Genomic DNA, 27,031 nt, shown 5'->3' with positions numbered 1-27,031 from the left:
AATGTCTCATGGACTCTATACTCTTTTACCTTTGGCAAGTGCTCCATGGAAAGACATTAGCATGGATTTTATTCTAGGACTTCTTAGGACTGCAAGAGGTTTTGATTCCATTTTTGTGGTTGTGGATCGATTTAGTAAAATGACACATTTTATTCCATGCCACAAGGTGGATGATGCTCAAAATGTTTCTAAACTCTTAGAGAAGTGGTAAAACTTCATGGGTTACCTAGAAGCATAGTTTCGGATAAAGATCCAAAGTTTATAAGTCATTTTTGGAGAACCCTTTGGGAAAAACTTGGCACTAAACTACAATTTTCAACGTCTAGTCATCCTCAAACAGATGGCCAAACGGAAGTAGTCAATAGATCTCTTTTTACCATGCTTAGGGCGGTCATGAAGGGTAGCCATAGATCTTGGGATGAGTACCTTCCCCATATTGAGTTTGCATACAATAGGGTAGTTCACAAGACTACTAATATTTCTCCATTTGAAGTTGTATATGGGTTTAATCCTCTTACTCCTTTAGATTTGTTGCCACTTCCTAATCCACACACATTTGTGCATAAGGAAGGAGCTACAAAAGCTGAATTTGTTAAAAAAATCCATGAGAGGGTTAAAAAACAAATACAACAGCAAACAGAAAAATATATGAAACATAACAATAAGGGAAGAGAGAAATAATCTGTGAGAAAAAAGTTGCTTGCGTTGTAGTTATATATAAATTTTCCAAGAATCTCTTAGATTGTGTTAGGTTTGAACAATTCTATATATCACTCAATCCATTTAAAGAATGTGATTTGATTTGTTGGTGTTTCTATTTTTTTTATTAGACTCAACTTAAGCTAATCAAATATTTTTAATTGAATGATGTCAATAAAATAACGAAGTAGATTGAATATTATTATTATTTATTAATTTTGATTTAGTTGAATTGGATTGAATTTAAAATTAATAATATATAATTCTTTCCTGTAACATAAAAGTTGAAAGATGAAGATTATTGGATTGAATAGGGTTTGATGCAATTATAAAGAAAATTTATCATTGGTATTGTTATTCAAACTCAATGAATATCTTTATTATATATACTGAACATAAGTAGTACTTGGAAATTTAGTTTGTAATTATATTATTATTTTTTACAATTTTTTATATCAACAAAGAGCACTGCATAGAATAATTTATATTAAGTAGTCTTAATTTAACTAAGATAAGATATTGATTTTAAATACTTTTATGCACCGCCAGATTAACATTTAAGGCATTATTTTATTAATCAACATATTTATTCCTGTATATATTAATTTATGATTAATTAATGCAATGATATGATTTACTATAATTTATGTTTTTCAATTAGTGTGAAAAAGAATAAAATATTTAATATGATTGGGTATATCTAGAGTAATAAAAATACGTTGAAAGAGTTAACAGGACAACTTTGTCTTTTAAGGAAAGTTTTGTCCGTGTAAATAAAATCTAAGATTTTGTTATGATTATCTATGTGATCAACATTCTATACGTGACTTTTGTTAATTAAAAATTGAAGAAGCTTTATGTTACGAATATAATTGAGATTGGGAGAATTTTTTTTTTAATAACATCATTTATAACGACTGTTCCTTTCGAAATGTCTTTAAAAATAATATTTTTTAAAATATTATTATTTATGAACTAAAATAATGATATTGATTATGTGTCGTTATAATTCATTTATAACGACAGTTAAGAAAACATTGTTATAAATGACTTATTTATAACAATACCTGAAATAACGATGGTTCGGACATCGTCTTTATATATTCTTTTTAACCGTAGCGTTGTTAATGTATCTTTCTGTATTTGTGTATCTCATACTATAATAAAAAATTATTTTATACGTCATGTTATCAGTTGTATTCTGAACAACAATATTAATATTGAATTGTTTAAATATCGGTATTCAATTTATTATTGAAATTTTTTTAGTGTGAAAATCGAAAAATAAATATCGAAATTATATTGTATGACACTCATACGCTCAACTCATCTCTGCTCCATCACCGAAAGCTAAAAGAAACAAATTTCACCAAAAATGTATAAGACCAAATTTCAATCACTCACTTAAAAATCCACATCCCTTCTTAACCGTCGAAAATAGAAAACAAAAATACAAATTTGGCCTAAAAAACTGAATTCTCGAAATATTTTCTTGTTGAGAACAAAAAAATAAGTAAAACTTAAATTCCAAAAACGGAATTATCACATATGAACAGTAAATAGTTATATATTGGGAAATAAGATGCACTGGGCAATTTTTTTTCAAATTCCTTACTATTCACGGAAAAAGTCTAGCAAGATGAGTCCTAGTTCCGAGTTTTCATTGAACCTTCCTTGCAAAAATGAGCCCTAGTTCCGACTTTCCATTAAGAAACTTGAAAAAAGTTTGAAGTGTTGTTCTGAGTTTTAAGTTTTGAGTTATTGGGCCTATGTCTTCCTTACGGGCCCAAAGTGTTTTTTCCTTTTATGTATAAATTCTTGTCAATGTATTCTTTTACTGAATAAGAAAATAAATGGAAAATACAATTTCAGTGCTTCCAGAAACTGCTTCCTTCTTCATCCACACTGTTTCAGTTCTTTTCTTGCTTCTTGCAAACATGAAAATCAAGATGGTATCAGAGCCATTTCGAGCCTATCCTAGCGAGTATTTGTGTTGGGCCTATCGTGCCACCCGCTATCGGACCACCCATAATATATAGTCCCACGCACGAGTTGGCAGTCTCGGCGTGAGGGGTGTGTTGGAGATCCCACATCGACTAGAGATTAGAGTTTTTCATTGTATATAAGTGGGTGCAAACCTCAACCCTATGAGCCGGTTTTATGGGGTTGAATTAGGCTTAAAGTCCACTTCGTAAGCTTCCACCACTTTGTCACCAATTTTGCAGGTGCTAATCTACGGAAACAAACAAAGTCGTATATGAGAAGCCAATTTCTGTGCTGGGCAAACCTATTCCTAGAATCCTCAAAACTGCACGGCTAGTGTCTGTGTTAGGAAATGTTAAAATAATTTTTAAAATTAAAAAAATTATAAATAATTAAAATATTAATATTTATTGGAGCGTAGGTTTAAATGTAAAAAAACATTTTTGTTAAGAAATATGGTTCCATTATTCGTTTTTTTGCACTTGCACAAAAACTTATCTATTGCTCACAGTAAACCCACTACAACAATTATTACTTCAGGCAACAACATAAAACCGTGGTCTGAAGCATAAAAACCGTGGCCTGAAGTTTAGATAACGGTTTTTATAAAGACAACAATTATAAAACCGTTGCCTAAAATCTTTACAACAATCACAATTTCAAAAGCGTTGCTTAAAGTATTGATAAAAACAACAATACATTTTTTTAGTTTTAGAGGAATTACTCATACAAAAAGTTCAGGTTGGAAAGAATAAATATTGAAAGATAATGTATATTGAAATAGAAGTGACCCAAAATCTCACATATTTCAATAGATGTGTTCAAACTTTTTGTCTTAAAGTATAATAATAACAATCAAGTCTTCAAAATTAAAATTACAAACTTAATTAAAAAAACATAATGTATTATTTCTTTACTACATATCAATAAATTTATTCTTCTTCAAGATTGTCTTCATAGTCTTCATTGCCTTCAAACTGCAAAAATATACATAAATATATACTAATTAAATCTAATTCAAACAAAATAAATATAACAATTACCAAAATATAATTATATAAATAATCAAATAACATGTCTTAATCAAATTCATTATAATAAATACTATATAAAAATAAAATAAATTTATTTTTTTCTTTTATGAGAATTAGGAAATCTGACTATCATACATCAACAAATTAGGTGAAAAACAATGAAGTAAAAATGATAAAGTTACGGATCTTAATAATTTTAAATATATTTTTTTAAACTATAAATTTAACGTTATTAACTAAATGAAATATTTTTAATATGCTTAAATTAGTTAAATGACTCTTAAATATTTATATAAGGAAGTAGAATATATTTCTTTTAAAATAATAAATTTAACGTTATTAACTAAATAAAATATTTTTAATACGCTTAAATTAGTTAAATGACTTTTAAACATTTATATAAAGAAGTAGAATATGGCACTGCAATAAAATATTGAATCATAAATAGACCTTAAACACTTCAATATTTAATTTTGTTTCCTTTTTTTAATAATATTTGTTACATGACAGGTACGCTAATATCTGTTTCTGACTCCATATATATATATATAGCCTTGCATTGTGAAGCACACATAAACAAGTCTCTACATCCCAATACTTCTACTATTGCTACTATTGCTATTTTTACCTTAAGGAGCTTTTTATCTTCAGGGCCACAAATTGCCTTATAACCCTTTTCCTCGTCACTGGTTCTAGATCTCTTTCTACTGTTTGAATAACTAAAATAATCACTGGTGTCAGCACCTACCTATATTTGAGCACTGTCAAAAAAATAAAGATTTTTACCTGCCAAAGCAAAGGCAATCAATGAATACAGATCCTGAAGGCAATGAATACAGATCCTGAAGGGAAACATATATGTAGGATTAAAATTGGCCATTTAATAGGAAACTAATGGTATGTGATGTTAGAAGGCTACCTTTCTAAAATTGGCTTGCCACAAGTCTGTATCTCCATGATACCAAAAAATAAATTATTGCTCCCACAATTATAATCTTAAAATTCAAACCATTATATGAAGTCACATTTCAAATTTTTTTAATGCAACCAAGTATTATCAGTTCATGCTAACCTGGTAAGGCAATAAAGGCATCTGAATGCTTGGCCATCTCTGCCTTCCTTTGATGCATATAAGCTACAACCTCTACTTTTCCCACTATTTCACCAGTTAGCTGCAAAAGGAACCATTGAACAGGGTGGAGCAGATAATAAAATCAACAAAGTAAGGAGAAAACCTTACTGAAAACAAAAGAAACTATAAAGTGTTTAGGGTTTAGGGTTTAGGGTTTAGGGCCATTTAGAACAGGATACACAATTTAAAAATGTATTAAAAATATATTTGAGATTATACAACCCAAAATATATAAAGCATAACATGAATTTTGTAAATATATAAACAAGTTATCATCATGCATGTACTGCTTCATCCTACGTTTGTCTTAAAAGATATACTGAGAATTCATTGTATCTCTCTTCCTTTTTTTTCTTGAAAGAGAAATCTACACACACCCACCAACGACATTCAGTGTTGCCGCAGACTAAATGGCACCCTACTCAGTGCCTTTTTCAGAGATTGCATAGAGTTTGATTGGTCTTCTATGCACACCATAAATCACACATCATACACAAATCAGTTAGAACATGAAAGATACTTAAATGATACTACACCACCAGCAGAACCACAGATCCACTTGCACAATGAACAAGTCCAATGACTACAAAATTATTAGCTGTGAAGTCATCTCCCAAAAGTGCATCTTCGCTGGTTATGTTTGGATAGGATAGTCCCTCCCCTGCATCACAAGGTCTGCACCTACAAAATGCAAACAAGCTGTCATTCCCCTGCATACTTAGTTTAATTTGGTTTGCTTCTGGCTACCATTCCATATTCTTGTGTTTTGGCCTGATTTGGATACAAATGGGTGACAATATTACATAGAATACTACCACTGCCAGAAGAATTAGCACCATGCATCACTTTAACACACTTCTCTTACACTCCCGAAACAAGCACAACACGCTTTTCTTTCTTCTTATGGTATGGAAAAGTCTTGTGCCTCATACTTAATTGTGTGTTAGCATGTTCCTGGCTCAGATTCCATCATTCCATCATGAGCTCCTTACTTCCTCCTTCCTCCAAATCTTTAATGCTTCCCCCATTCCTCCTCACTACCTTTTATGAACTGTTGTTCTTTTACTATTGTTACTGCATTGTCCATCTATTTAACCAGCCGATAAGAGTAAAAAAGGACTACTAATACTTCTACTTGCCTACTTAAGCAGTTTTCACACCTAGAATACCTCTCACTAGATACCTGTTGCATAGCAGATTATTGAACACATGTCTTTACCTTCACACACCTTTTCTGCCTCTACCCACATAAAACCTCTACCTTTCCACCCTTCATAAAACGCGCATGAGCATCAATCTATGCTAACCTTTAGGGTTTCACCGCAAACGACAAACTCTCTACCTCCTCACCACGAAAAACTTTGTTGGGCTCCAATGGTCACCAATTTCACCGGAACTCTCTACCTCCTCACCCAGGAAGAACTTTGTTTGCCTCCAGTGAACACCGATTTCACCGTCCAACTCGCACCAAATTGCAATGCTCACCTGTGTATTAGCGTATTAATCAATAGTTCACCGATTCAAACATACATAGAGGACATGTGATACTTACAAGTTAGGGTTTCCAACTCACACCCCAAGTTCAGAATTTGGGGATCATTATGACTTTTTGGAAGAAGAAAGTGCGCGAGAGGATTTGGGCAAAAGAAGGCGCGATGTGATTTGGAAAGAAGAAGGCGCTCCGAAGTGTGAAGAACATGCTCCAAAATGGGAGGAACGTGCGGGAGAGGAGAGACAGTATTTTGTGTACATTAATTTTCAAGAGAGAGGGAAGAAGGAAAATTTTTCCCACAAATTATATTTTGCTAAAGTTTTCTATTAAACCTAAAAGCCCACAGTATTACAAGTTTTATAACCGTGGCTTAAGTCTTTAATGGGTTAAAAACCGTGGCTTAAAATACCAACAGGTTAAAAACCGTGGTTTATTTTAATTTTTAAGCCACATTTATAAAAGTGTGGTTTTTTCTACCTTTAGGCAACACTTTTATACCTGTGGTATATTTTGGCGTGGTCTAAACTAAAAAATGTTGTAGTGACCTTTTGAGTTTTGATAATACTTTGCTTGGCTGCAAAAGGGCTTGGCTACAATAATTGCATTCAGCAATTCTACAATTTCATACAATATTATTCATTTCTGAGCGTGAAGCAATGGTGCCAATAACCTTCCAATAGGATATTTAACAACCAAAGTTATGCAACAATCTCGTCATGCAACAACCCTCGTCATTAAAGAGTATAGCTTATATACTCATTAGCTGAGAGGGTTTTACGAGGCTGCATGTTCTTTGATCTGAAATCCTTGTCAAATTCGATTTTAAGTATGCCTAATGCCTAGAAGCTATTTGGGAAATCTTGTCAAATTTCAACATCACTCGTACGTATCAACAATCTGTTTTCTTTTCGGTAACAACGAGGACCAAAACCCAAAGAAAGAAAAATCCATTCCCATGTATTCATCCTTTTTTTTACAATGGTCCCTTCGGTAGGAACACATAGGTTTAGACAGCATTAATTGTAACAGTTGCCCATTGGTGATGTATTCACTATCTAGTTGTTGAACATAAGGTAGACAATGAAGAAAAGATAAATATTAAGGAGGGTTGATTTTGAAGAATCAGTTTTAAAAAATTAAAGAAGCCGCATATTATGTTGTATATATAGCTCAAACGAACGGTTGTGTAAACAACCAGACTGCGGCAAAAAATTAGAAAGCAACGTATTAATTAAGTACAAGCATGGCTGTCCATCATGATCAGAAGCGGTAACCAAGGTTGGATGATAATTTTTTTTATCGAGAATAAACACTTGATCCACTGCTGCTAGTTTGGTCAAAAGGGTGACCACTTCCCACATCAGATTCCATGGTGCTTTCACGGTCTAATATCCCATCCTCTGTCCTTCTGCTGTTGTTAATGGAGTCAGCGAGCCTAATGCTGCTACGCTCTGACACATCATCATCTGAGGCCACACTGCTGCTACGGCAGCTTGAGGAAATGCTTCCATCGTCTGAATCTTTGCTACTCTTGTGGCTCGAAACTCTGCTGGAAGATTTTTTACTGCTCTTGTGGCCCAAAATGGAAGACTTTTTGCTGCTCTTCTTCTGGCTTAAATCTTTGGTGGAGGACTTTTTGCTGCTCTTCCGGTTTAAATCTTCCTCAGAAGATTTTTCGCTTATCTTCTGGCTTAACAGTTTTAGTGAAGATTTTTTGCTACTCTTGTGGCTTAAATCACCCGGCGATTTCCCACTGCTGGAAGAAACGCTTCCATCTCCTGAATCTGTTCCCTTCCTTGATCTGCTGCTGCTTTTGCGGCTAGGTTTAGAGGACATCGCTGGCGGAAGTTGGCCATCAGAACCATGTTGGCTATCTACTGATGATCTACGGCTCCCCTTTCTAGATACTGCTTCACCATCGCTTTCACCAGCACTACTCTTTCGGGGTGCAGCAACAGGAGCAGCGGAAAGAAAACTGAGAGCAGTTACAACGTCACTGATCAAAGGACGGGCTTCTGCTTCCTCCTGTAAGCACATGGATGCTATTGCAACAACTTGATTCAGATCTTTTGCTGGGAAGTTCTTATTAAGAACCGGATCTGCCATGTCTGGATATCTCTTTGGGTCCCTGAATAAGGGTGTTGCCTGCACAATCACAAAAGCTCATCAACACATGCAAGTGGATCAAGGAAGCTATTGGACATTAATTGGCTTATAAATTATAGGATAAAAACTGGGTTTTTTTGTTTTAATTTTCAGTCGAATAAGTAAAAACTTAACTTTAACAATACACATGTTACAGTATCATCATTCTTATAAACACCATCCAAAAGAGAGTGTGAAAATATTTTACCCATGCAACTAGATTCTGCTCTTCATTTGGTCTTGTGGTGTCAACGGCTCTTCGTCCAGTAATGAGCTCTAGCAAGATAACTCCGAAACTGTAAACATCTGATTTCATGCTGACTTGACCTGCTCTAACGTACTCTGGAGCGCAGTAACCATAGGTACCCATAAGTCTTGGAGGTCCATTGTTCATCTTGTCAGCACCAGAAAGCTTGGCCATTCCAACATCACGGAGTTTAGCATTGAATTCATTGTCCACCAAGATGCTCGACGCTTTCATGTCCCTGAATATAATTGGGGGGTCCGCACTCTCGTGCAAGTACTCTAGCCCTTTAGAAGCACCCGCAACTACTTTCATTCTGTCATACCAGCTTAATGGCCCTTCATCCGCTTTATTCTCTGCCACAACACAAAAAGTGCTATATATTTTAGATTGAAGCTACTACTAACTCACAAAACCAACGTAGAACAAGGCACAACTGCATGCATAAAAAATCCTATGAAAGATACCATTTAAAGAATGAAAGGGGTAATTACCAAAAAGACGGTTTTCTAGAGTGCGCCCAGCAAACAACTCGTAAACTAAAAGACGTTGATCTCCATCGGAACAATAACCAATGATATTCACCAGATTTTCGTGCTGCAACATACTTAGCTCCGCAACATCACCCAGAAATTCCTTACCGATCCCATTTCGGTCGAGTTGCATCACGGCCACAATCTGGAGGGATCGATCCAAAGAAAAAAAAGGGAAATCCAGAAATTATTGAAAAAAACTTTTGAACTGAATTCGCAGAAAAAGAAAGAAGTGAAAGGCTTATGACCTGGCCGGTGGCAGGAATTATTCCTTTGTATAGTCTTCCGAAACCTCCTTCATCCAACAGGCAATCCTGTCGGAAATTCTTTGTTGCTGTTGCTAGCTCACGGAACGTAAAAGCCTTTACCTTAATATTTTCTGGGTCAACTGTCATTCGATCATCGGATTTTTGTTTCTTCATTTCTGCATGCCAATGGAACCATGTACCACAATGTTTAAGTCACGAATAAAATCTGTACCATATTCAATTATTCATTCATGCCAAGCTTATTCTAATATATTCTGCCACCCTTAGTCATTATTATGATTCATATATTAACCTTCATCTTTGTTTAATTATCAAATCGATCCATCTTTACCTTGATCAAACAAATACCAAGAACCAACAAATTATAATTGAAACAAAATACATCCACTACATGCATCCATAAATTACCTGGTGCTTTTACTGGTACAGGTTCGGGTGGTGGAGGCTCATGCTCCCTCTTGCTTAGGCTTTTCTTAGGGGCACAACAAGGGAAGCAATTCATGCTGATAACCTTTCACAAAGTGTATACAAAAGAAACACCCTCGAAGAAATTGTGGTGGAAGATTTGATAAAATCCTTGTGAACAAAAATTAGTTTGACCGAGTGAAAATGACAAAAAAATCTCTCTCGATTACATATACATACATGTATGAACTGTGGGGTTAAATTAATGAATTAATCAATAAGAAGTAGCAAAACTAAAGGACGAGGGCCCCCCAAATAACATTGAAGGAACCCTGCCCTGGGAAGGGAGCAGAACCTAAAAGAAGGGCGAAGAGATGAACAGAGGAGAAGGAAAGGATTATGGTGAAGCCATGCAAAAACGACAAGGTTAAACTCCCAATGAGGCAGTGAGAAAACAGTGGGTGATTTGAGGAGACTTGAACATGAGGTGTCGTTCTAGATGGGTCCCAAAAAATGTGGAAATCAAGTTCCAGTTTAGGATAAAATCAGTTAAAGTGAATGAGAACCGTTTCCTTTGTTTTCATTTGGTTATTTAAGGTCATATTTTGACTTTTCACCATTCTACATAGATACATACGTATGGTTACCATTTTTTGTCAGTGGTTCAATCATACAAGAGGCTAACAATAGTTTTCCTTTTCTCTTCTCTTTCATCCTTTTAGAAGAAAAACGCTATTTCTTCAAGTTTAATTTTGTCTCTTTCCAATTTTATTTGTGCTAACAATTCAATTTGATAAATTTATTACAAAATTAAATTAATCGTGTTAAAAGAATTTGCATTCTCATAAGAACATGGTTTTGATCTAATAACTATTTGCATAAGATAAAAAAGATATAATTAATAAGAAAGAGTTAATGCATTTGATTAATTACTATAATTAAGATATAATAAGAAAGAGTTAATTAACAATTAGAGCAGTTGGTGAATAAAATGCTGTGTTATACTTGATAAAAAAATGGCAATAATATCGAAGAAAATATTCGTAACAGTTATCTCCATCCAACCATGGACGAACTCAGATTTTTAAAGTTTATAAATTTGTGAAATCTATTATTAGTTAACTCTGTCCATATATAATATATTACTCCAATAACTCACCAGTTGTTGTGAGAAAATATATGTACTTGTCTCAAGAGTTAATGAAATTTAATGAAGGCGCAAAAAAAAGTCAAAATATTTTTAGTAGTAGAGACAAATTAATATAAAAATCTATGTGCTATTTTTATTTTGGTGCTTCCTCTCGTTTTCCTCGAGCCTACATTGTCTTTTTTGTTCGTTTTGAGCTCTCACTACAAAAAAAAAAATTTATTATCGTGGGCCAAAAACGGACCCTAAGTATGAAAAACCTACGCAAAGGGTCATTATCGTGGGCATAGCGTTAATAAGAATTTTGAAGCTAATGTACTCAACGTTAAGGGTGGGCACAAAATCCAAATTACAAAATCCAATCCATAATTATCCAAATCCATATTAGTTTTCATCCATTTAAATGGATTTATTTCAAATCCAAATCCATATTTTTGGATTTTAAATCCAATCCATTTAATTGGATATGGATTAGATAAGGATTGGATACATTTTTGGATTATCCAATTTGTATTTTGGGTTGGATTTTGACTTGGCCCGATCCAGGTTGAGCCAAGACAATTCAGGCGCAGGTTGAGCAAAGTTGACCCAAGTCCACGTCGAGCTGAATGGGCCCGGACCGATGTCAAGCCGAGCGGGCCCAGATTGATGTCGAGCCAAGCCGGTCCAAGCCGATGTCGAGCCGAGGGGGCCAGGACCGATATCTAGTCATTCGAGCTTGGGCCAATGTTGAGTCGTGCGAGCCCGATGTCTAGTCGTGCGGGCTCGGGCCGATTTTGAGTCATTCAGGCCCAGGCCGATGTCGAACGGAGCGAATCCAAATCGATGTCGAAGTGAGAGGGTCTGATCGATGTTGAGACGATCGGAACCGGGCCGATGTCGAGTCGGGCGGGCCCGGGCTGATTTCAAGCTGACCGGACCCGGGCCGATGTCGAGTTGAGCGTGCCCAGGCCGATTTCGAGGCGAGTGGGCCCTGGCAGATGTCGAGGCGACCGGGCCCGGGCCGATGTCGAGTTGAGCGAGCCCGGGCCGATTTCGAGTTGAGCGGGCCTGGGCCGATGTCGAGTTGAGCGGGCCTGGGCCGATGTCGAGGCGAGCGGGCCCGGGACGATGTCGAGGAGAGCGGACCCGGGCAGATGTCGAGCCGACCGGGCCCGGGCCAATGTCAAGCAAACTGGGCCCGGACAGATGTCGAGCCAAGCGGGCCCAGGCCGATGTCAAGTCGACCGGGCCCGGGCCGTTGTCGAGCCGACCGGGCCCGGGCTGTTGTCGAGTCAATCGGGCCCGGGTCGTTGTCGAGCCGACCGGACTCGGGCCAATGTCAAGTCGAGTAGGCCCGGGCCGATGTCGTGTCGAGGGGGCCCGGGTCGTTGTCGAGCCAAGCGTGCCTGGGCTAATGTCGAGTTGTGTGGGCCCGGGCCGATGTCGAGTCGAGGGGGCCCGGGCCGATGTCGAGTCGAGGGGGCCCGGGCCGATGTCGAGGCGAGCGGACCCGGGCCGATGTCGACTCGAGCGGACCCGGGCCGATGTCGAGGCGAGCGGGCTTGGGCCACTGTCGAGCCGACCAGGCTCGGGCCGATTTTGAGCCGATCGGGCCCGGGCCGATGTCGAGCCAAGCGGGCTTACGCTGATGTCGAGCCGAACGGGCCCGAGCCGATGTCGACGGGCCCGGGCTGATGTCGAGTTGTTCGGCCGAGGCTGAAGTCGAGTTGTTCGGGCCTAGGCTGATGTTGAGTCGTTCGGGCCGAGCTGATGTATAGTCGTTCGGGCCCGGGCCGATGTCGAGTCGTCCGGGTCGGGGCCGCTGTTGAGTTTTCTGGGCCCAAGCCGATGTCGAGTCGTCCGGACCCGGACCGATGTCGAGTCATCTGGGTCGAGGCCGATGTAGAGCCGAGTTGGTCTGTGTTCAGGTTGAGTCGGCTTAGGCCCAGTTCGAGCCAAGTTAGTCTTTATCCATATCAAAATGGATTTAATGTAATTGACAAAGTGGATTTAATATAATTAACAAAGTGGATTTAATTTGGATTCAATCCACTTTAAATGGATTTTAAAAAAATCCAAATATATTTGATCTAGTTAAAGTGGATATGGATTTTAAATCCAATCCACTTATTTGGATTTGGATTGGATCTAGATTGGATTTTGGAAAATCCAATCCATGCCCACCCCTACTCAACGTAAAGATATTGGCGGGTGTGGGCAACACATGGCGGGTGTTTTTACGTAGGTCAAGCGTGGGCTTAGCCTACAAGAAGTTTAGAAATTTATAAAAGCTATGAGTTTGACCCACACTTAGCCCACACAAAATTATATTAGCTTGGGCCTAGCCTTCAAAATGTCCACACTTTTTTAAGTAGAGTGAGTTTAGCCCACGGTAGGGGCACACAATCTTTAAATAAGCGTGGGCTAAGCCTTCTTTTGGCCACAAATAAGCGTAGGCTAAGCCTTCATGTTGACCACAAATTAGCGTGGGCTTAGCCTTCAAAATATTTTTTAAATTATTTATTTGAAGAAGTGTAGGCTTAGCCTACAAGTTTGGCACACAAAGAATTTCAAATAACTACTGTTCCTGCTGGTTGACTCGATTGCCTTCGCACGTCTACGACGATCGCACGTTCAATTATCCTTGCCTTCGTTCGTGCCTTTCTCCGATCAAACACCTGAAAATGCAAACACAAAGGGCGCCCTAGAGGCAGTTTGCACTCTGACGCTCAGATCAATCTTAGGGCTAGGAAACACCGAAACTTAGCTGAAAAGCTCTGTGTAAAACTGATGGAGGAGGGCCAAGCACACCTCACCATGGAAGCCAAGACCCAAGGCTAGACCGTGATGAACGTCTAGACTCAAGAAAGGAGCGTCTAGGACGTGATGAGGGAAGGCTACACATGGAGCGTCTAGGAGGAGACCTAGACCGTCTAGGCCCTATTACAAGGTCAATGGCTAAGCACATTCACGCCCAATTGGATGAAGCCACGGATGGAAGAGAGAAAGCCTTGCACATGTTACATGGAGGCCCATTAGGGGTGCTTAGTAATTAGAGTAGTGCTAGAAAGCATAAATGAGTGAACATTCTAGAAACTTGTTTACTTGGCCGGTCATGAGCACATGTGCCATGTGCCTTGTCATTTTGCATTTCATTTGGCTCTCATTTCATTTGGAATTAGCTTAGCTTTCACGGCCCTATAGCCTATATAAAGGAAGGCCATCTCTTGTATTTACCAAGATTATTGATAGTAAAGTTATGCTGCCAACTTTGTGCCAAGCTTTGCTTCTACCTAGTTTCTAGGCTCTAATCTTCATCTTCCTCACTTACCATAGGGATGGCCGAACCTCCCTACTTCCATACATATCATGCACCTTCAAGATCACCATAGCTCTTAGGAGGATCTTGCTCATACACATCCATAGCTTCCGCACCTTTCTTCACATGATTCAAAGAAGAACTTCATGAATTTGCCATAAAAAACTATGTGTGTATTTGCGTAAGTGTTGTGTAAAAATTTGCGTACCTTATTAGGTTTGATACTACCCTTTATATACTCTAGGGTTTCCGCTATTTCCACTAACCGCAATTAGGGCTACTGAAGGTGTGCCTTAGCGCCGCTATCCTTACTCTTAGGGCAATCTAGCGCGTAAGGCTCCCCTACTGGAGTGTAACCTCTAACGGGATGACCACCTAGGTACCAACTTGTGCACCTAATCTCTGGGGCCATCCGTCTTGGGAGTGCCCTAGATGTTCACATGCCATGCATGTAGTTTACCCCTGGAACGTAACCCTCTCGGGCTTTATCGCTTCCAGTGGCTATTTACTTGTGTTACGCCTGAACGCGTCATCCACACCACATGCATGGGCCCCTCGTGGTCTAGGCTTTTCCCTAACTGATAACTGGTGTGTTGTCTGGGATCCACCTCTCATGGCCTAGCTCTGCTGTTTGACTCGTCGAGGTCCGAGGACACGTCAACACATCTTGATGACCGAGGCTTGACCACTCCTTGACCCTCTGGGTGTACCGTTCGCAAGTCACTCTGGGCGTACTGCTTGTGGGATCCAGCTTACATGACCGAGGCCTTACCACTCCTCGACACCCTTGGCGTGCCGTCTGCAAGGCGCTGGCTCATGCCGCTCGTGGGTCCCAACTTACGTGGCCCCACGTCTACTAGCAGTCAACGACGCCCGAGGATTGGTCGGTACACAAGCCCCCAGTCTCGAGCTATTAACTTGTTCAGCGAAGAGACTAAGTCCTCGCCACTGGCAACCTACGTGGCTATGTGTGACAGGACGTGAACAGTGCACCGAAGTGACACTTCCTTGTTCCCGTTTTAACCTGTGCACACGTGTCTTGATCCAACGGCCAGGACTTAACGCCGCTTGCGCTTCTTAGTTTACGTTAAGCATTAAAAAACGCGCGCTTCGATCACTGTTCCATCACTTTCAGAAACTCTTGCGATTGCTTCATCTTCTTCTTCGAACGCTCTCACTTCTCTCTTGCGAAAAACCAGAACTTTCAACTCTCAACAACCAAAGGTATGATTTTTATCCATTGATTGCCCTTGTTTTTTGATTTCGCTGCTTGATAACTGCCTGGAACTGTTTAAATTTCTGCATTTTAGGTTTTCTCTGCTTTTTCCTCTGTTCCTCTATTTTTTTGGGTTTCTTCTTCGAGTGTGGAGTTTTCTGGTTTTTGCTAAGTTACACCATCACCGTCCTCTGAACTTTCGTTTTCTTCTTTTCTTTTCTTGCTTTTTTAACTTTCTTCGAGATGGCTTGAACGAAAACCACTTCCAACTCTCCACCCAACGTAGATTACATGGCCTTGTATCCTTGGGCCTCCGCTGAGCTTCTCGTTGAAACCTCTACTCTCAACTCTAGCGAGGACATGAGGAAACATCGGGAAGGTGAGGTCGACCTAAAAGGGCGTGTCTTTAGGCGAGAAAGCGACGCCTATGTCTCTGTTCACCCCTGTGCCAAGGGCGAACCAGTGTGCGCCGACGATCAGGCCAATGAAGGAGAGCCCTTCTTCTTCCTCTATCAAATGGTCTTTAAACGGATCAAGCTGCGCCCCCCTCACCGGCTTCGGGAGGGCGTTGTTGACGGAGATCAACGTGGCTCCCGCCTAGCTGCATCCCAACAGTTGGGCCTTCATGAGGGCGTTCTCCATACTGTGCAACCATTTTGGGCACCCCCTTTCAGTCGACGTCTTCCTCCACTTCTTTGAAGTTAAGAGCCTTGGGAAGAACCTCTGGGTGAGCTTTAGCGGCGTGGCAGGGAGATTCCTCCTCACGCTTTTCCAGTAATCCTATAAGGGTTTGTTTCAAAGGGAAGTTCTTTAGGGTGTGCTGCATCGAGCACGACCCTACTCTGCTGCACGGGTTCCCCCTATACTAGGTGAGGGAACTGAAACTTAAGAAGCCCAAAACCCTCGAGGAATTGGCCCTTCCCGATCGCGAAGTGTGTCAGGTTCTCTCGAGCCTAGGGGCAGTGTACTGCCCAACTGATCAAACATGAATTCAGCGCCTCTGACCTCAAGGGCTACATCAGTTCGTCTCTACTACTGTTCCTTTACTTCACTGTGTCTTCCTGTTATTGAGTGTTCTGCTTCTTCATACTTATGTATTTGCTAACCCTCATTATTGTCTTCTCCTGTTATTGAGTGTTCTGTTTTCCTGTTATTGTCTTCTCATGTTTTCTTATCTTGGTGTAGGCATGGTACTCAACAAAGAGAAGAGAGCTAGGCTAGCTAATGCCCTTGCTCGTCGCCAAGGGGCGCCTGGTGCCGCGGGTGCCTTAGCTCCTTCCGCTCCTGCCCCAGCCCCTTCTGCTCCCATCGCCGCAGTCCCCCTTGCCATTGTCCATGCCTCGCCTACTCCAGCCCCCCTTGAGAAGGACAAAGGGGTAGTGGAGATTAAGTCTGATGAGGACGAGGAAACTGCCGAAGGACCCATCTTCAAGAGGTGAAGGACGGTGGTGGCGGCGACCTCCCACTCCACCACCATGGGTCGCCCTGCATCGTTTAGGGACCATCCGCCAAGTGCTTCTTCCCCCCACGGCCTCCTTGCGCTGGAAGGTGGCGGCGAGAGCGCCCCTGGAGATGAGCAAACTCCATCCGCCCCCGAGCTGCCCGTTGTCCTTCAGCATGCCTTCAAAGGCTTCGAGTGAGGGGCAGTGGAGGACTTGGAGGAGGACGCAATAAGAGAACGCCTAGGCCTTAATCCTGAAGAATTCATTGCCCAATCAAACACCCTCACAAGCAAGACTAAAGTAAGGATCAAGGAGCAGCTGGCCCTGGTGGAGGCTAAAGCTTAGGAAGATCTGGCCTTGGTGAAGGCGAAGGCCAAGGAAGACCTGGCTCTGGCGGAGGAGAAGAAGAAGGAGGAACTGGCCCAACTGGTTCTGATCTTCACCAATCGTGAAACTGCTATGGATCAAGAGATAAGCAACCTCCGCCAGGAAGAAGAGCCTGAAGCGACTAAGGCTAAGATGGCCAAACTGGAGGAGAGGGCCACTAACTAGGAGGTGCAACTTGGCCGGGTGAAGGCTGAACTCGCCCAACAAGTTGAAGCTTTCAAGAAGATTTAGGCAGAACTCATCGAGGACGTTGCCGACTTTTACGCTGCAGGGTTCGAGGATGCCCTTGCTTAGGTTGTCTACGAGCATCCTGAGATGGACACCTCACCTTCGCAACGTCGAACCACGTCGTAGATGGGCAAGTTGTGCCTAGGGCACCCCTATCTTGGCTTGTACTTGGTCTTTCAACGAACAATCTTCTTCATATTTATAAATGCTTGGTTTGTTTTCACTGCCTGAACTGTTAACTGCTTGAACTGTTTCCTTGGTCTTTGACTTTGTTGAATGTTACTTTTCTATCTCGCTTTACCTTGCATTCTTCGTGTTTGATTGTTCACTGTCGTGGCTCACGTTAACACTTCTAACACTGCCTTCGACGAACACTTGAACCTTAGGTAGCACGCTTACCTACCCCCGCCCTACCGTATGCTCTTCCTTGGGCAGCGGGGGTGCGCACACTAACCTGCAACTGAACTCGCCCTCATACGCATAGGTGAGGGAACTTCTGGTGGTCACTCTTCGAACCTGCTTCATAAGGCACGGTAGAGATAGACCTTCTAACTGACTCTGCTCCTATCTTACTAGGCAAGGAGGTGCTTTACTGATGTTGTTGCCGAGTCGTGTTGTCCTTCTGGACCGCACTGTCTCCATTATAGTGCTCTCACTCGAGAGAGGGGGTGTTCTCTACGAACCAACCTGTCCAGTCTCGAGACTTCTAGCCCGAGGAGAAGCTCATGACTGACCTCGTCCTTGCTGTATAAAGTCGAGAGAAGATTTAAATGGCGAACCTCACCTCTTTCCTCTGGTGTTCTCACTCAAAGGAGGAAGGAGGCGTTCTCTGCAAACCATCCTGCCCACCCTTGAGACTTCTAACTCATGGGGAAGGTTCTGAACTGACCTCGCCCTTTCTTAAGGTCAGGGGAGGATTTAACTGTAAACAACGTTGTTTGTCCTTGGCGTTCTCACTCGAAGGGGAGGTGTTATTTGTGAACCTACCTTTCCCTCTCCCAATACTTCTAACCCAAGGGACAACTTATATCTGACCTCATCTCTGCCCAAAGACGAAAGAGGATTTTACTGGTGAACCATTTCGTTCAACCTTGGCATTCTCACTCGAGGGGGAGGCGTTCTCTGTGAACTTATCTTTCCCGCACTCGAAACCTCTAACGCAAGGAAACAGTTCGTATCTGACCTCATCCTCGCTCAAAGGCAAAGGAGGATTTCACTGGTGAACCATTTCGTTCAACCTTGGCGCTCTCACTCGAGGGGGGAGGTGTTCTCTACGAACCTACCTTCCCATTCTCGAGACCTCTAACACAAGGGAACGGGTTCGTATCTGATCTCATCTTCGCTCAAAGGCGAAGGAGGATTTCTCTAGTGAACCATTTCGTTCAACCTTGGTGCTCTCACTCGAGGGGGAGGTGTTCTCTACGAACATACATTTCCCGCTCTCGAGACCTCTAACGCAAGTAAACAGGTTCATAACTGCATTGTACAAACATTCGAGAAGTTACTTCAATCGATATTTATTGGGTGACCTCATTAAAAAACCCTTATAAGGGAAAAAGAGCGTCCCCTTAAAATATATGTACAATGCTACAATTCAACTGAAATAAAACTTGAGGTTGGTCGCATTCCATGTAAGAGGAATCGCGCCTCCTTCCAACGTCTCAAGCCTGTGTGCCCCATTCCTACGGGCCTCTGTCACTCTGAAAGGACCAGTCCACTTGGGGGAGAACTTGTTCTCTAGCTGATATGGGTGGGCCTTTCGCATCACTAGGTCAGCAACCTGGAACTGGCGAGGCTTCAGCTTCGAGCTGTGCTTATACTCCACCCTTCTCTTAAATGCTTCGACTTTAATTCTTGCTTCCACCCTGACTTAAAGCATTTCTTACTAGACGATCTAATTGGGGATTTAGGCCTAGAAGTAGATGGCTTAGGTTCCTTGGGTTTGAAAGAAGAATCTTTAGAAGGAAATTTTGAAAAAGACTTTTTGTTCCTCCAAGAATTGTTGTAGTAACCATCATTGAGAGCATTTTTGAAAGAATTTTTCTTAGTAAGTTGGGCTTCCACCTTCATTGCAAGATGAACTAAAGAACCCAATGATGAATACTCTTGTAACTCAACAACATCTTGAATATCCTTCCTTAGACCACTCACAAACCTAGCAATCATAGCTTCCTCACTTTCTTCTAATTTAATTTTAAGCAAAAGCGTTTCCAACTCTTTGTAATATTCATCCACATTTAGCGTGCCTTGTTGAAACCGTTGGAATCTCAACATGAGGTCTTTCCTAAAATGTGGGGGCACAAACCTAGTGCGCATTTGATCCTTTAAAGAGTTCCAAGAGTCCACGGGAGGACCCTTGTGATAGATAATGTCCTTTACAACACCATGCCACCATTTCATGGCATAATCACTAAACTCTAAGGTGGCTAGCTTAAGCTTGTGCTCATCTTGGATCTCATGGATCTCAAATATTTGTTCACACTTAGCCTTCCAATCTAAATACACATTAGGATCACTAGAACCATTAAAACAAGGAAGCTTGACCGAAGGTAGCCTAGCCTTTGCATCTTGATAGTATCCATCTCCACGGTGATGTCTCTCCCCTTGGTTGTGATGTCTATGGCCATGGAATTGAGGTGGAGTTTGCCTTCTCCTATGGTTCTCCTCACGGCCAAAGTCATTTGAAGAACCCCTTGATGAAGGTCTATGTGAATGATGTCCACCATGGATAGAGTGAGATGACCTAGCTTGTTGCACCTCCATCTTTTGCAATTTTTCTTCCAAACGCCTAATGGTGCGTTGAGCTTCATGTAATTCACTAAGGACTGAAGCTTCGGAAGGAGAGTGATGCTTGTAAGATTCACCACTTGAATAGCCAGTCATTTGCAAATAAAAACAGCAAACACAAAAAAAAGCAAACAAGTTAAGAAACAAAGTTAGGAAAAATGAATATGGAAACCAAATTGCCGAAGTGAATCTGGCAAGAAAAAAGTCACTCTCAAAGAAATAATATCCCTGCACAAAGCTGATCTTGAGGCCTTAGGAATCCTCAAATGAAAGATGTCAAAGCAAGGCACACCAATCTCAAAGCCAACCACAACAAAACCAATGAAGCAATAAAGACAAACAAGAAAAGGTATAAGCAATCAAAGGCTATAACAAAAGGAATACTAGATGTATGACAAACTCAAAGAGTAATGAATAAAAGAAAAGCAAGAAAATAAGGAACTCAATGAAAAAATAGGCACACAAAAGAATACTTAAAGAAAAGCACTAGAGTAGATGAAGAAAACAAAAAAACAGAACTACTGGAAAATATTTTTTATGCAAACTGTGCTTGATGTTCACGGATTTAACTAGAATGATATAAAGCGAAATGGATTATGAAATTTTAACCAACGAAACTTCAAGATCTTAGCTCAACAATGGCACTGGAATTACGCAAAAAAAGTAAGCCAATTAATTCAGATAAATTTTTCAAAATCGCTGCCAGATTACCGTATTTTTTTCGGCAGAATTGTACACTTTTTGTATTTTATTTATCATTTTTTGTGTACTTTGAATTTTTTATTACTTCTTTTTTCTACTCTTTTCTAACACTTTGAAGAACACAAATCCAGAATTTCAGAATTTTTCAGTGAGTAAATCAATTGCAATAAGGAAAAACAATAAGCATGTTTTCAGAAAACAGAGGAATCCTAATAGGAATGAAAAACAGAATTATGAACTAGCAAAGACATAATGGGAAATGATGTATAGGAACTTGTATAGGTCTAGAATACAAGTATGAACTCAATTCTAAAACAGAAAAAGCACAAAGGATCAAATATCAAACTCAGAAAAATTATATGACACCAAAGCAAGAAACAAAAAAATTCAATAAAAGTACTACAAGAAGTGATGACAATTATGGAAAAAACAAGACTAAGACAAAACTTGTATGGATTCAAAAAGGAAAATACTCAAACATATGATAGGAAACATAAAGAAAACAGCAAGAAAACTCAAATAAGCCTAAAACAGAAACGTAAATTGCAAGAAATTAAAGAGCTCTTGAAATAAAGTGCAACACAACTCAAAAATTAAACAAGAACACACCTAAACTCATGATACCACATGATATGATTCCAATAGCACACTATGAATGATGCTTGACATTCTTAGGAATCATCTTGAGTTGGATATGAGATAGGCACTTTAAAATAGAATTGGATCAAGGTTCTATGATCAAGAACTCACCAAGACTAGTACCAAAACCCAAACTCATATGGAAGTTCCATGTATTGTCAAATTGAACCGAACAAAATGGAAGAAAAGGCAAAGGCACCGAACAAAAAGCACAAGAACAGAATTGCATCGATCAAATAGACTAGAAATGAAGAAGAAACAAAGAAGAACAGCAAAGTAGAAAAAGTACCGAAGCAAAACACAAATGTACTGAAAAATGCCGAATTGAAAAATAAAGGAAGCAAGCTAAGACATGAACATAAAAAGAGAAGGAAGGAAGGAGAAGAGAAAGCTCATGAAGATGGAGGAATGGTTGGATGATCACGCCACTTACAGGATGGTGACTCCAAGATGAGTGTGCAAGCCGCTACTTGAGGTAACCATAGAACTCTCAAGATAAGACTAAGTGAGGAAGGCACAAAGCTCTCCAATTCTCTCAAAAATGGAGCATAGTTTCTCTAATCAAAATTCAGATCTGAAAAATACAAAGGCAGCACCTTAATTTATAGGCTAGGAGGTGCTGAAATGTAAACTAAAACAAATGCTAATTCCCCCCAAATAAAATGAAAGTGGCTCCAATCCTAAGTCATGAGGGAAGTGTGACTTCCTCTCTCACTTTGGCACCTCCCTATTATTTCTAGACCTCTCTACTAAACGCACACCCCCTTAAGACTCCTATACTAAAGACCTAAAGATGCTTTGACAAAAGAGGTTTCTTATGTTTCCCTCTAAGCACCTTCAAACAAAGAAATTATAAAAAGAGAAAACAAACGTCCATTAGCTCCTAAAGCCTTGAACATGCTCCTTGTAAGCCTTTGAGGTGGGCTTTGACCTCCATGAGCGTCCCCCATTTGAGCCTCAACCTCTTCTTGCTCTTGATGATTGGCCTCCATGTCCACTTGAGCTTGATCTCCATCAGAAAGTCAATAGGTTGACCACTTTGGGCGTCGCCAGAAGTGGGCGTCGCCAGAGGTAGGCGTCGCCAGGTGTGGGCGATGCCATGTTGAGGCGTCGTTGATGTCACCCCCCGATACCCACGGGTAGGGAAGACCGTGGAGGGGGCGACACAGTCAGAGGTCACGGTACGGGTGAAGAGGCCTCGGGCCCCGGTACCTCAGAGCAGTAATAAAGAGAAGAGAAAGGTGGCTTCAAGGCCATAGTCCCAGTACCAGTAGGGGGTAACCTGACTCGTGAAGTACCCACGCCACCTCTGGAGAATCCCTGGGAAAAATACGACCCAGGAGAGGGCCATGCCCAGGGGTGAACCATGTGCATGGTACGAGAGGAAGGCAGATACACTCCCAGGGCGAGTGACTAGAAGCTGGGCGCATGAGTTGGTACCCAGGTGGTCACCCCTCGCGCCAGATGCACTCCGGGGAAGGAAGACTTACACGTTGGAGTTTCCCTAAGTTGGGTTACAGCGTTGTAAGGCCTTCCACGTGGAATCGTGGTTAAGTCAGAAGGACACGTGGCAGTAAGCACTGAAACATCAAGGTATATAAGCTTCTCTGAAAGTTTAGTAAGGTACGTTTTATCAGTTGCACGTTTTACTCAGTTTACACACACACTCTAATTGCTTGCTCACTTACTGATTGTATGCACGAGTGGTTGGAGAGAGAGAAGTTAGTTACGATTCAGTTACGGTGCTCCGATACGGAGGTTTTGATGTTTCTTGCTTGCTGACTTGATCGTCAGAGTGCAAACGACCGCGAGGGCGCCCTTTGCGCACTTCATTTCAGGTACTCACGGCAGCGTAAGGCGGAGATCTGAGTTGAAGACGAAGGAGTCCTTGTTCGCGAGTTAGAGCCCGCACAAAGACTTTCTCAGTCAACCGAAAGGAACAAAACTGTGTGCCATTATCAGATACCAAACGCTTCGGCACCCCGAAGTGGTACACTATATTCTTCCACACGAAGTGCGTGATCTTGTGGATTGTGATTTGCGCCACTAGCTCAGCCTCGATCCACTTCGTGAAGTACTCTATAGCGACCACGAGGTACTTCATCTGCCTTATCGCCAAAGGAAAGGGTCCCAGGATGTCGATCCCCCATGTATGGAATGGCCAAGTGCTGTAAATCGACCTTAGCTCCTCTAGTGGCGCCTTGTGCCAGTCAGCGTGTTGCTGACACTGCTTGCACTACTGTGCGTATCTCGTGCAGTCTTCCCTTACGGTTGGCCAATAATATCCCGCACGAATGGCCTTCAATGCTAGAGATCAACCACCGATATGACTCCCACATATCCCTTCGTGGAGCTCCACCATTATACGTGCGCATTGGTCTCCGTTTACACATACCAAGATTGGGTGAGTGAACCCGTGTCTGAACAACTCTCCGTCAATGAGAGTGTGCTTGGCAGAATTTTTCTTGATTTTTCTGGCCTCTACGGATTCCAATGGGAGTATCCCATCAGCCAGGTAGCCTTTGTAGGGCGTCATCTAGGTTTCTCCCCCTTCGACCAGGCAAACCTGCATTGATTCCTCCCCCAGGACTGGATATATGCTTACCTTGGGGGTCTGTAGTGTCTCCTAGGTCAATGACTGATGACTCATCGCCCCTCCTCTTGTAGTGCTGACCTGGTGCACCCCCACCCAGTTGTCTGCGGTGAAAGTTCGAGGTGTCTTCAGGGTTTCTTGCATGACGGTCCTCTGCCTACCCCCTTGCCTGAACTGGCGAGCTTAGCTAGCAAGTCAACTCGGGCATTCTGCTCTTTTGGGACATGCACCAGCTCGAACACCGCGAATGACCTCTTCAAAATTTGGACGTACCCTAGGTATGCGGCCATCTGAGGGTCCTTGGCCTGGTACTCTCCAGTCACCTGACTTGTGACTAATAGGGAGTCGCTCTTTGCCAACAGGCTCTGTGCTCCTATCTCCTTCGCCAACAGCATGCCCGCGATGAGGGCCTTGTACTCTGCCTGATTGTTGTTGGCCTTGAAGGCGAACCGTAGGGTTTTCTCAATTAAAAGCCCGTTCGGTCCCTCCAAGATGATACCTGCCCCACCGCCTTGTTGGTTAGAGGACCCGTCTACAGAGAGCACCCACCGGAAGTTGGCTTCCTCTTGGGGTGCATCTGCCGAGGAGAGCTCTACCACAAAATCTGCGTAAACTTGGCCCTTGATAGGTCCTCGGGGCTCGTACTGGACATCTAACTCCGAAAGTTCCATTGTCCATCGTACCATCCTTCCTGCCACGTCCGGTTTCTGTAGCACCTTGCGGATAGGTAGGTCTGTCATCACCATTACTGTAAAGCTCTGGAAATAATGGCGGAGTCTCCTGGCTGAGAATACCATGGCTAAGGTTGCCTTTTCCAGGGCCTGGTATCTTATCTCGGGCCCTTGCAATACTTTGCTTACAAAGTATATGGGTTTCTGCACCTGTTCCTGCTCTTTTACAAGGACCAAACTGATCGCCCGCTCCGTCACAGCGAAATACAGTCGAAGTGGAGTACCCAGTTGTGGCTTACACAACACTGGGGGACTGGCCAGGTACTCTTTCAACTTGAGGAACACCTCTTCGCATTCTCTGGTCCAGATGAACCTGTTGTTCCTCCTCAGACACTGGAAGTAAGGGTGACCCTTGTCTCCTCTAGCTGATACAAATCTGGACAGAGCGGTCATCCGCCCTGTCAACTGCTACACCTCCTTTACTGAGATTGGGCTTCTCATCGCAAGGATTGCAGTGCACTTCTCGGGGTTCGCCTCTATCCCATGCTCGGTGAGTAAGAAACCCAAGAATTTACCCGTTTCCACCCCGAACACGCACTTCTCGGGGTTTAGCTTCAGCCTATACTTAGCTATTATCGTAAATAACTCTTCCAAATCAGCCACATGTTGATCTTTCACCTGTGAGGTAACCACTATGTCGTCCACATAGGCTTGCACGTTTCGTCCTATCATGGGCGCGAGCACTATGTCCATTAGCCTCTGGTAGGTGGCGCCTGCGTTTTTCAGCCTAAAAGACATCACTGTGTAACAGTAGCAAGAAAACTCTCTTATGAACGCTGTCTTGCACTCGTCCCTGGGGTGCATCTTGATCTGGTTGTACCCAGAAAAAGCATCCAGGAAGCTGAGCATCATACAGCCCGAAGCACTGTCCACCAAGGCGTCAATGCTTGGTAGAGGATTGGAGTCCTTCGGGCATGCTTTGTTGAGGTTGGTGAAGTCAACGCTTATCCTCCACCTCCCGTTGGTCTTCTTCACCCCAGAACACGTTGGCCAACCACTCAGGGTACTAGATCTCCCTTTTGTGGCCAGTGCTCAGCAACTTCTTTATTTCTTGTTTAATGACCTGTCGCCTTTCTTCGTTGAACTTCCTTCTTCTCTGGCGGACAGGCCTGACCTTGGGATCCATGGTGAGGCGGTGGCACAGGAAGTCTAGGTCTATGCCTGACATGTCTGAGGCGGACCATGCGAAGACATTCAGATGTCGTGCTATGACCTCGACGATCTAGTCATGTGCTGCTTGGCCTAGCGATTTGCCAAGCTTGAACGTCCTACCTTCAATCTCCCTCTCCAAGACTTCCCCTGCTGGTTCGGGTCACCTCTCCCGGGCGATCTCTGCTCGAGCTATATCTGATGGGGCGACCTCTTCATCACTTGGTGCCCTGGTGGTAACCATGAACACCCCTCTCTTCATCTTGAGGTTGTTCTCATAATATCTCTTAGCCTCCTTTTGATCTGACTTGATGATAATCATTTTTCCCCCCAAGTTAGGAAGCTTCATCTTCATGTGCCTCGTTGACGCCACCGCCCTCAGCCTGTTCAGCGTAGGTCTACCCAATAGCACGTTATATGCAGAGGGGGCATTGACGACGAGGTACATGATATTCTCCGTGCGGGAAGCGACACCCTCTGTGAAGGTGGTCCTCAGCTCTAGGTGCCCATGCAGTTCCACCCGGTCTCCCGCAAAACCGTACAAACAACCAGTATAAGGCCTCAGTTGATTAGGGACAACTGCAACTTCTAGAAGGTTGTCCAGAACATCACGTCTGCCGAGCTTCCCTGGTCCACCAGTACACGGTGTACCTTTCTCCCTGCGGTTACTACTAAGATCACCACCGGGTCATTGTCGTGGGGGACGACATCTCGGAGGTCGTGCATACTTCTTCAGCTGAGAAGCAGTGCACCCACCTCCTGAGAAACCCCTC

The 27,031-nt window shown here is 42.2% G+C and overlaps 3 protein-coding genes across 9 annotated transcripts; all 3 read right to left on the bottom strand.

The window, feature by feature from the left end:
• Window positions 1–3,438: 3,438 nt before the first annotated feature.
• Window positions 3,439–6,689, bottom strand: LOC137817214 (uncharacterized). 7 transcript variants are annotated; one of them, XM_068620460.2, is made up of 7 exons: window positions 6,401–6,689; window positions 6,156–6,333; window positions 4,789–5,529; window positions 4,636–4,711; window positions 4,503–4,558; window positions 4,345–4,435; window positions 3,439–3,659 (listed from the first exon to the last, which is right to left on the bottom strand). In XM_068620460.2, exons 3-7 carry the CDS (start codon window positions 4,844–4,846, stop codon window positions 3,599–3,601), a joined length of 342 nt encoding a protein of 113 aa, XP_068476561.1. In that variant the 5' UTR covers window positions 4,847–5,529; window positions 6,156–6,333; window positions 6,401–6,689; the 3' UTR covers window positions 3,439–3,598. The 7 variants fall into 7 exon arrangements, 3 of the variants coding, with proteins under 3 accessions (XP_068476561.1, XP_068476564.1, XP_090161532.1); XM_068620463.2 differs by having other exon boundaries at window positions 4,636–4,661; window positions 6,401–6,638; XM_090305406.1 differs by having other exon boundaries at window positions 4,789–4,888; window positions 6,401–6,606.
• Window positions 6,690–7,466: 777 nt separating this feature from the next.
• Window positions 7,467–10,487, bottom strand: LOC137817215 (putative serine/threonine-protein kinase PBL24). Its single transcript, XM_068620464.2, has 5 exons — window positions 9,940–10,487; window positions 9,511–9,686; window positions 9,224–9,407; window positions 8,694–9,085; window positions 7,467–8,485 (listed from the first exon to the last, which is right to left on the bottom strand). The coding sequence occupies exons 1-5, from the start codon at window positions 10,031–10,033 to the stop codon at window positions 7,637–7,639; spliced, it is 1,695 nt and encodes a 564-aa protein (XP_068476565.2). The 5' UTR covers window positions 10,034–10,487; the 3' UTR covers window positions 7,467–7,636.
• Window positions 10,488–17,212: 6,725 nt separating this feature from the next.
• LOC137817202 (uncharacterized) lies at window positions 17,213–25,502 on the bottom strand. The gene is made up of 3 exons (XM_068620447.2): window positions 24,652–25,502; window positions 24,391–24,482; window positions 17,213–17,295 (listed from the first exon to the last, which is right to left on the bottom strand). Exons 1-3 carry the CDS (start codon window positions 25,500–25,502, stop codon window positions 17,213–17,215), a joined length of 1,026 nt encoding a protein of 341 aa, XP_068476548.2.
• Between the last annotated feature and the right edge of the window lie 1,529 nt (window positions 25,503–27,031).

This window comes from Phaseolus vulgaris, chromosome 7, assembly GCF_051622355.1.
Source record: "Phaseolus vulgaris cultivar YP4 chromosome 7, ASM5162235v1, whole genome shotgun sequence".
NCBI classification, from domain to species: domain Eukaryota; kingdom Viridiplantae; phylum Streptophyta; class Magnoliopsida; order Fabales; family Fabaceae; genus Phaseolus; species Phaseolus vulgaris.
Note: the sequence above shows the minus strand (reverse complement) of the source record. Positions and strands in the feature narration are given on the sequence as shown.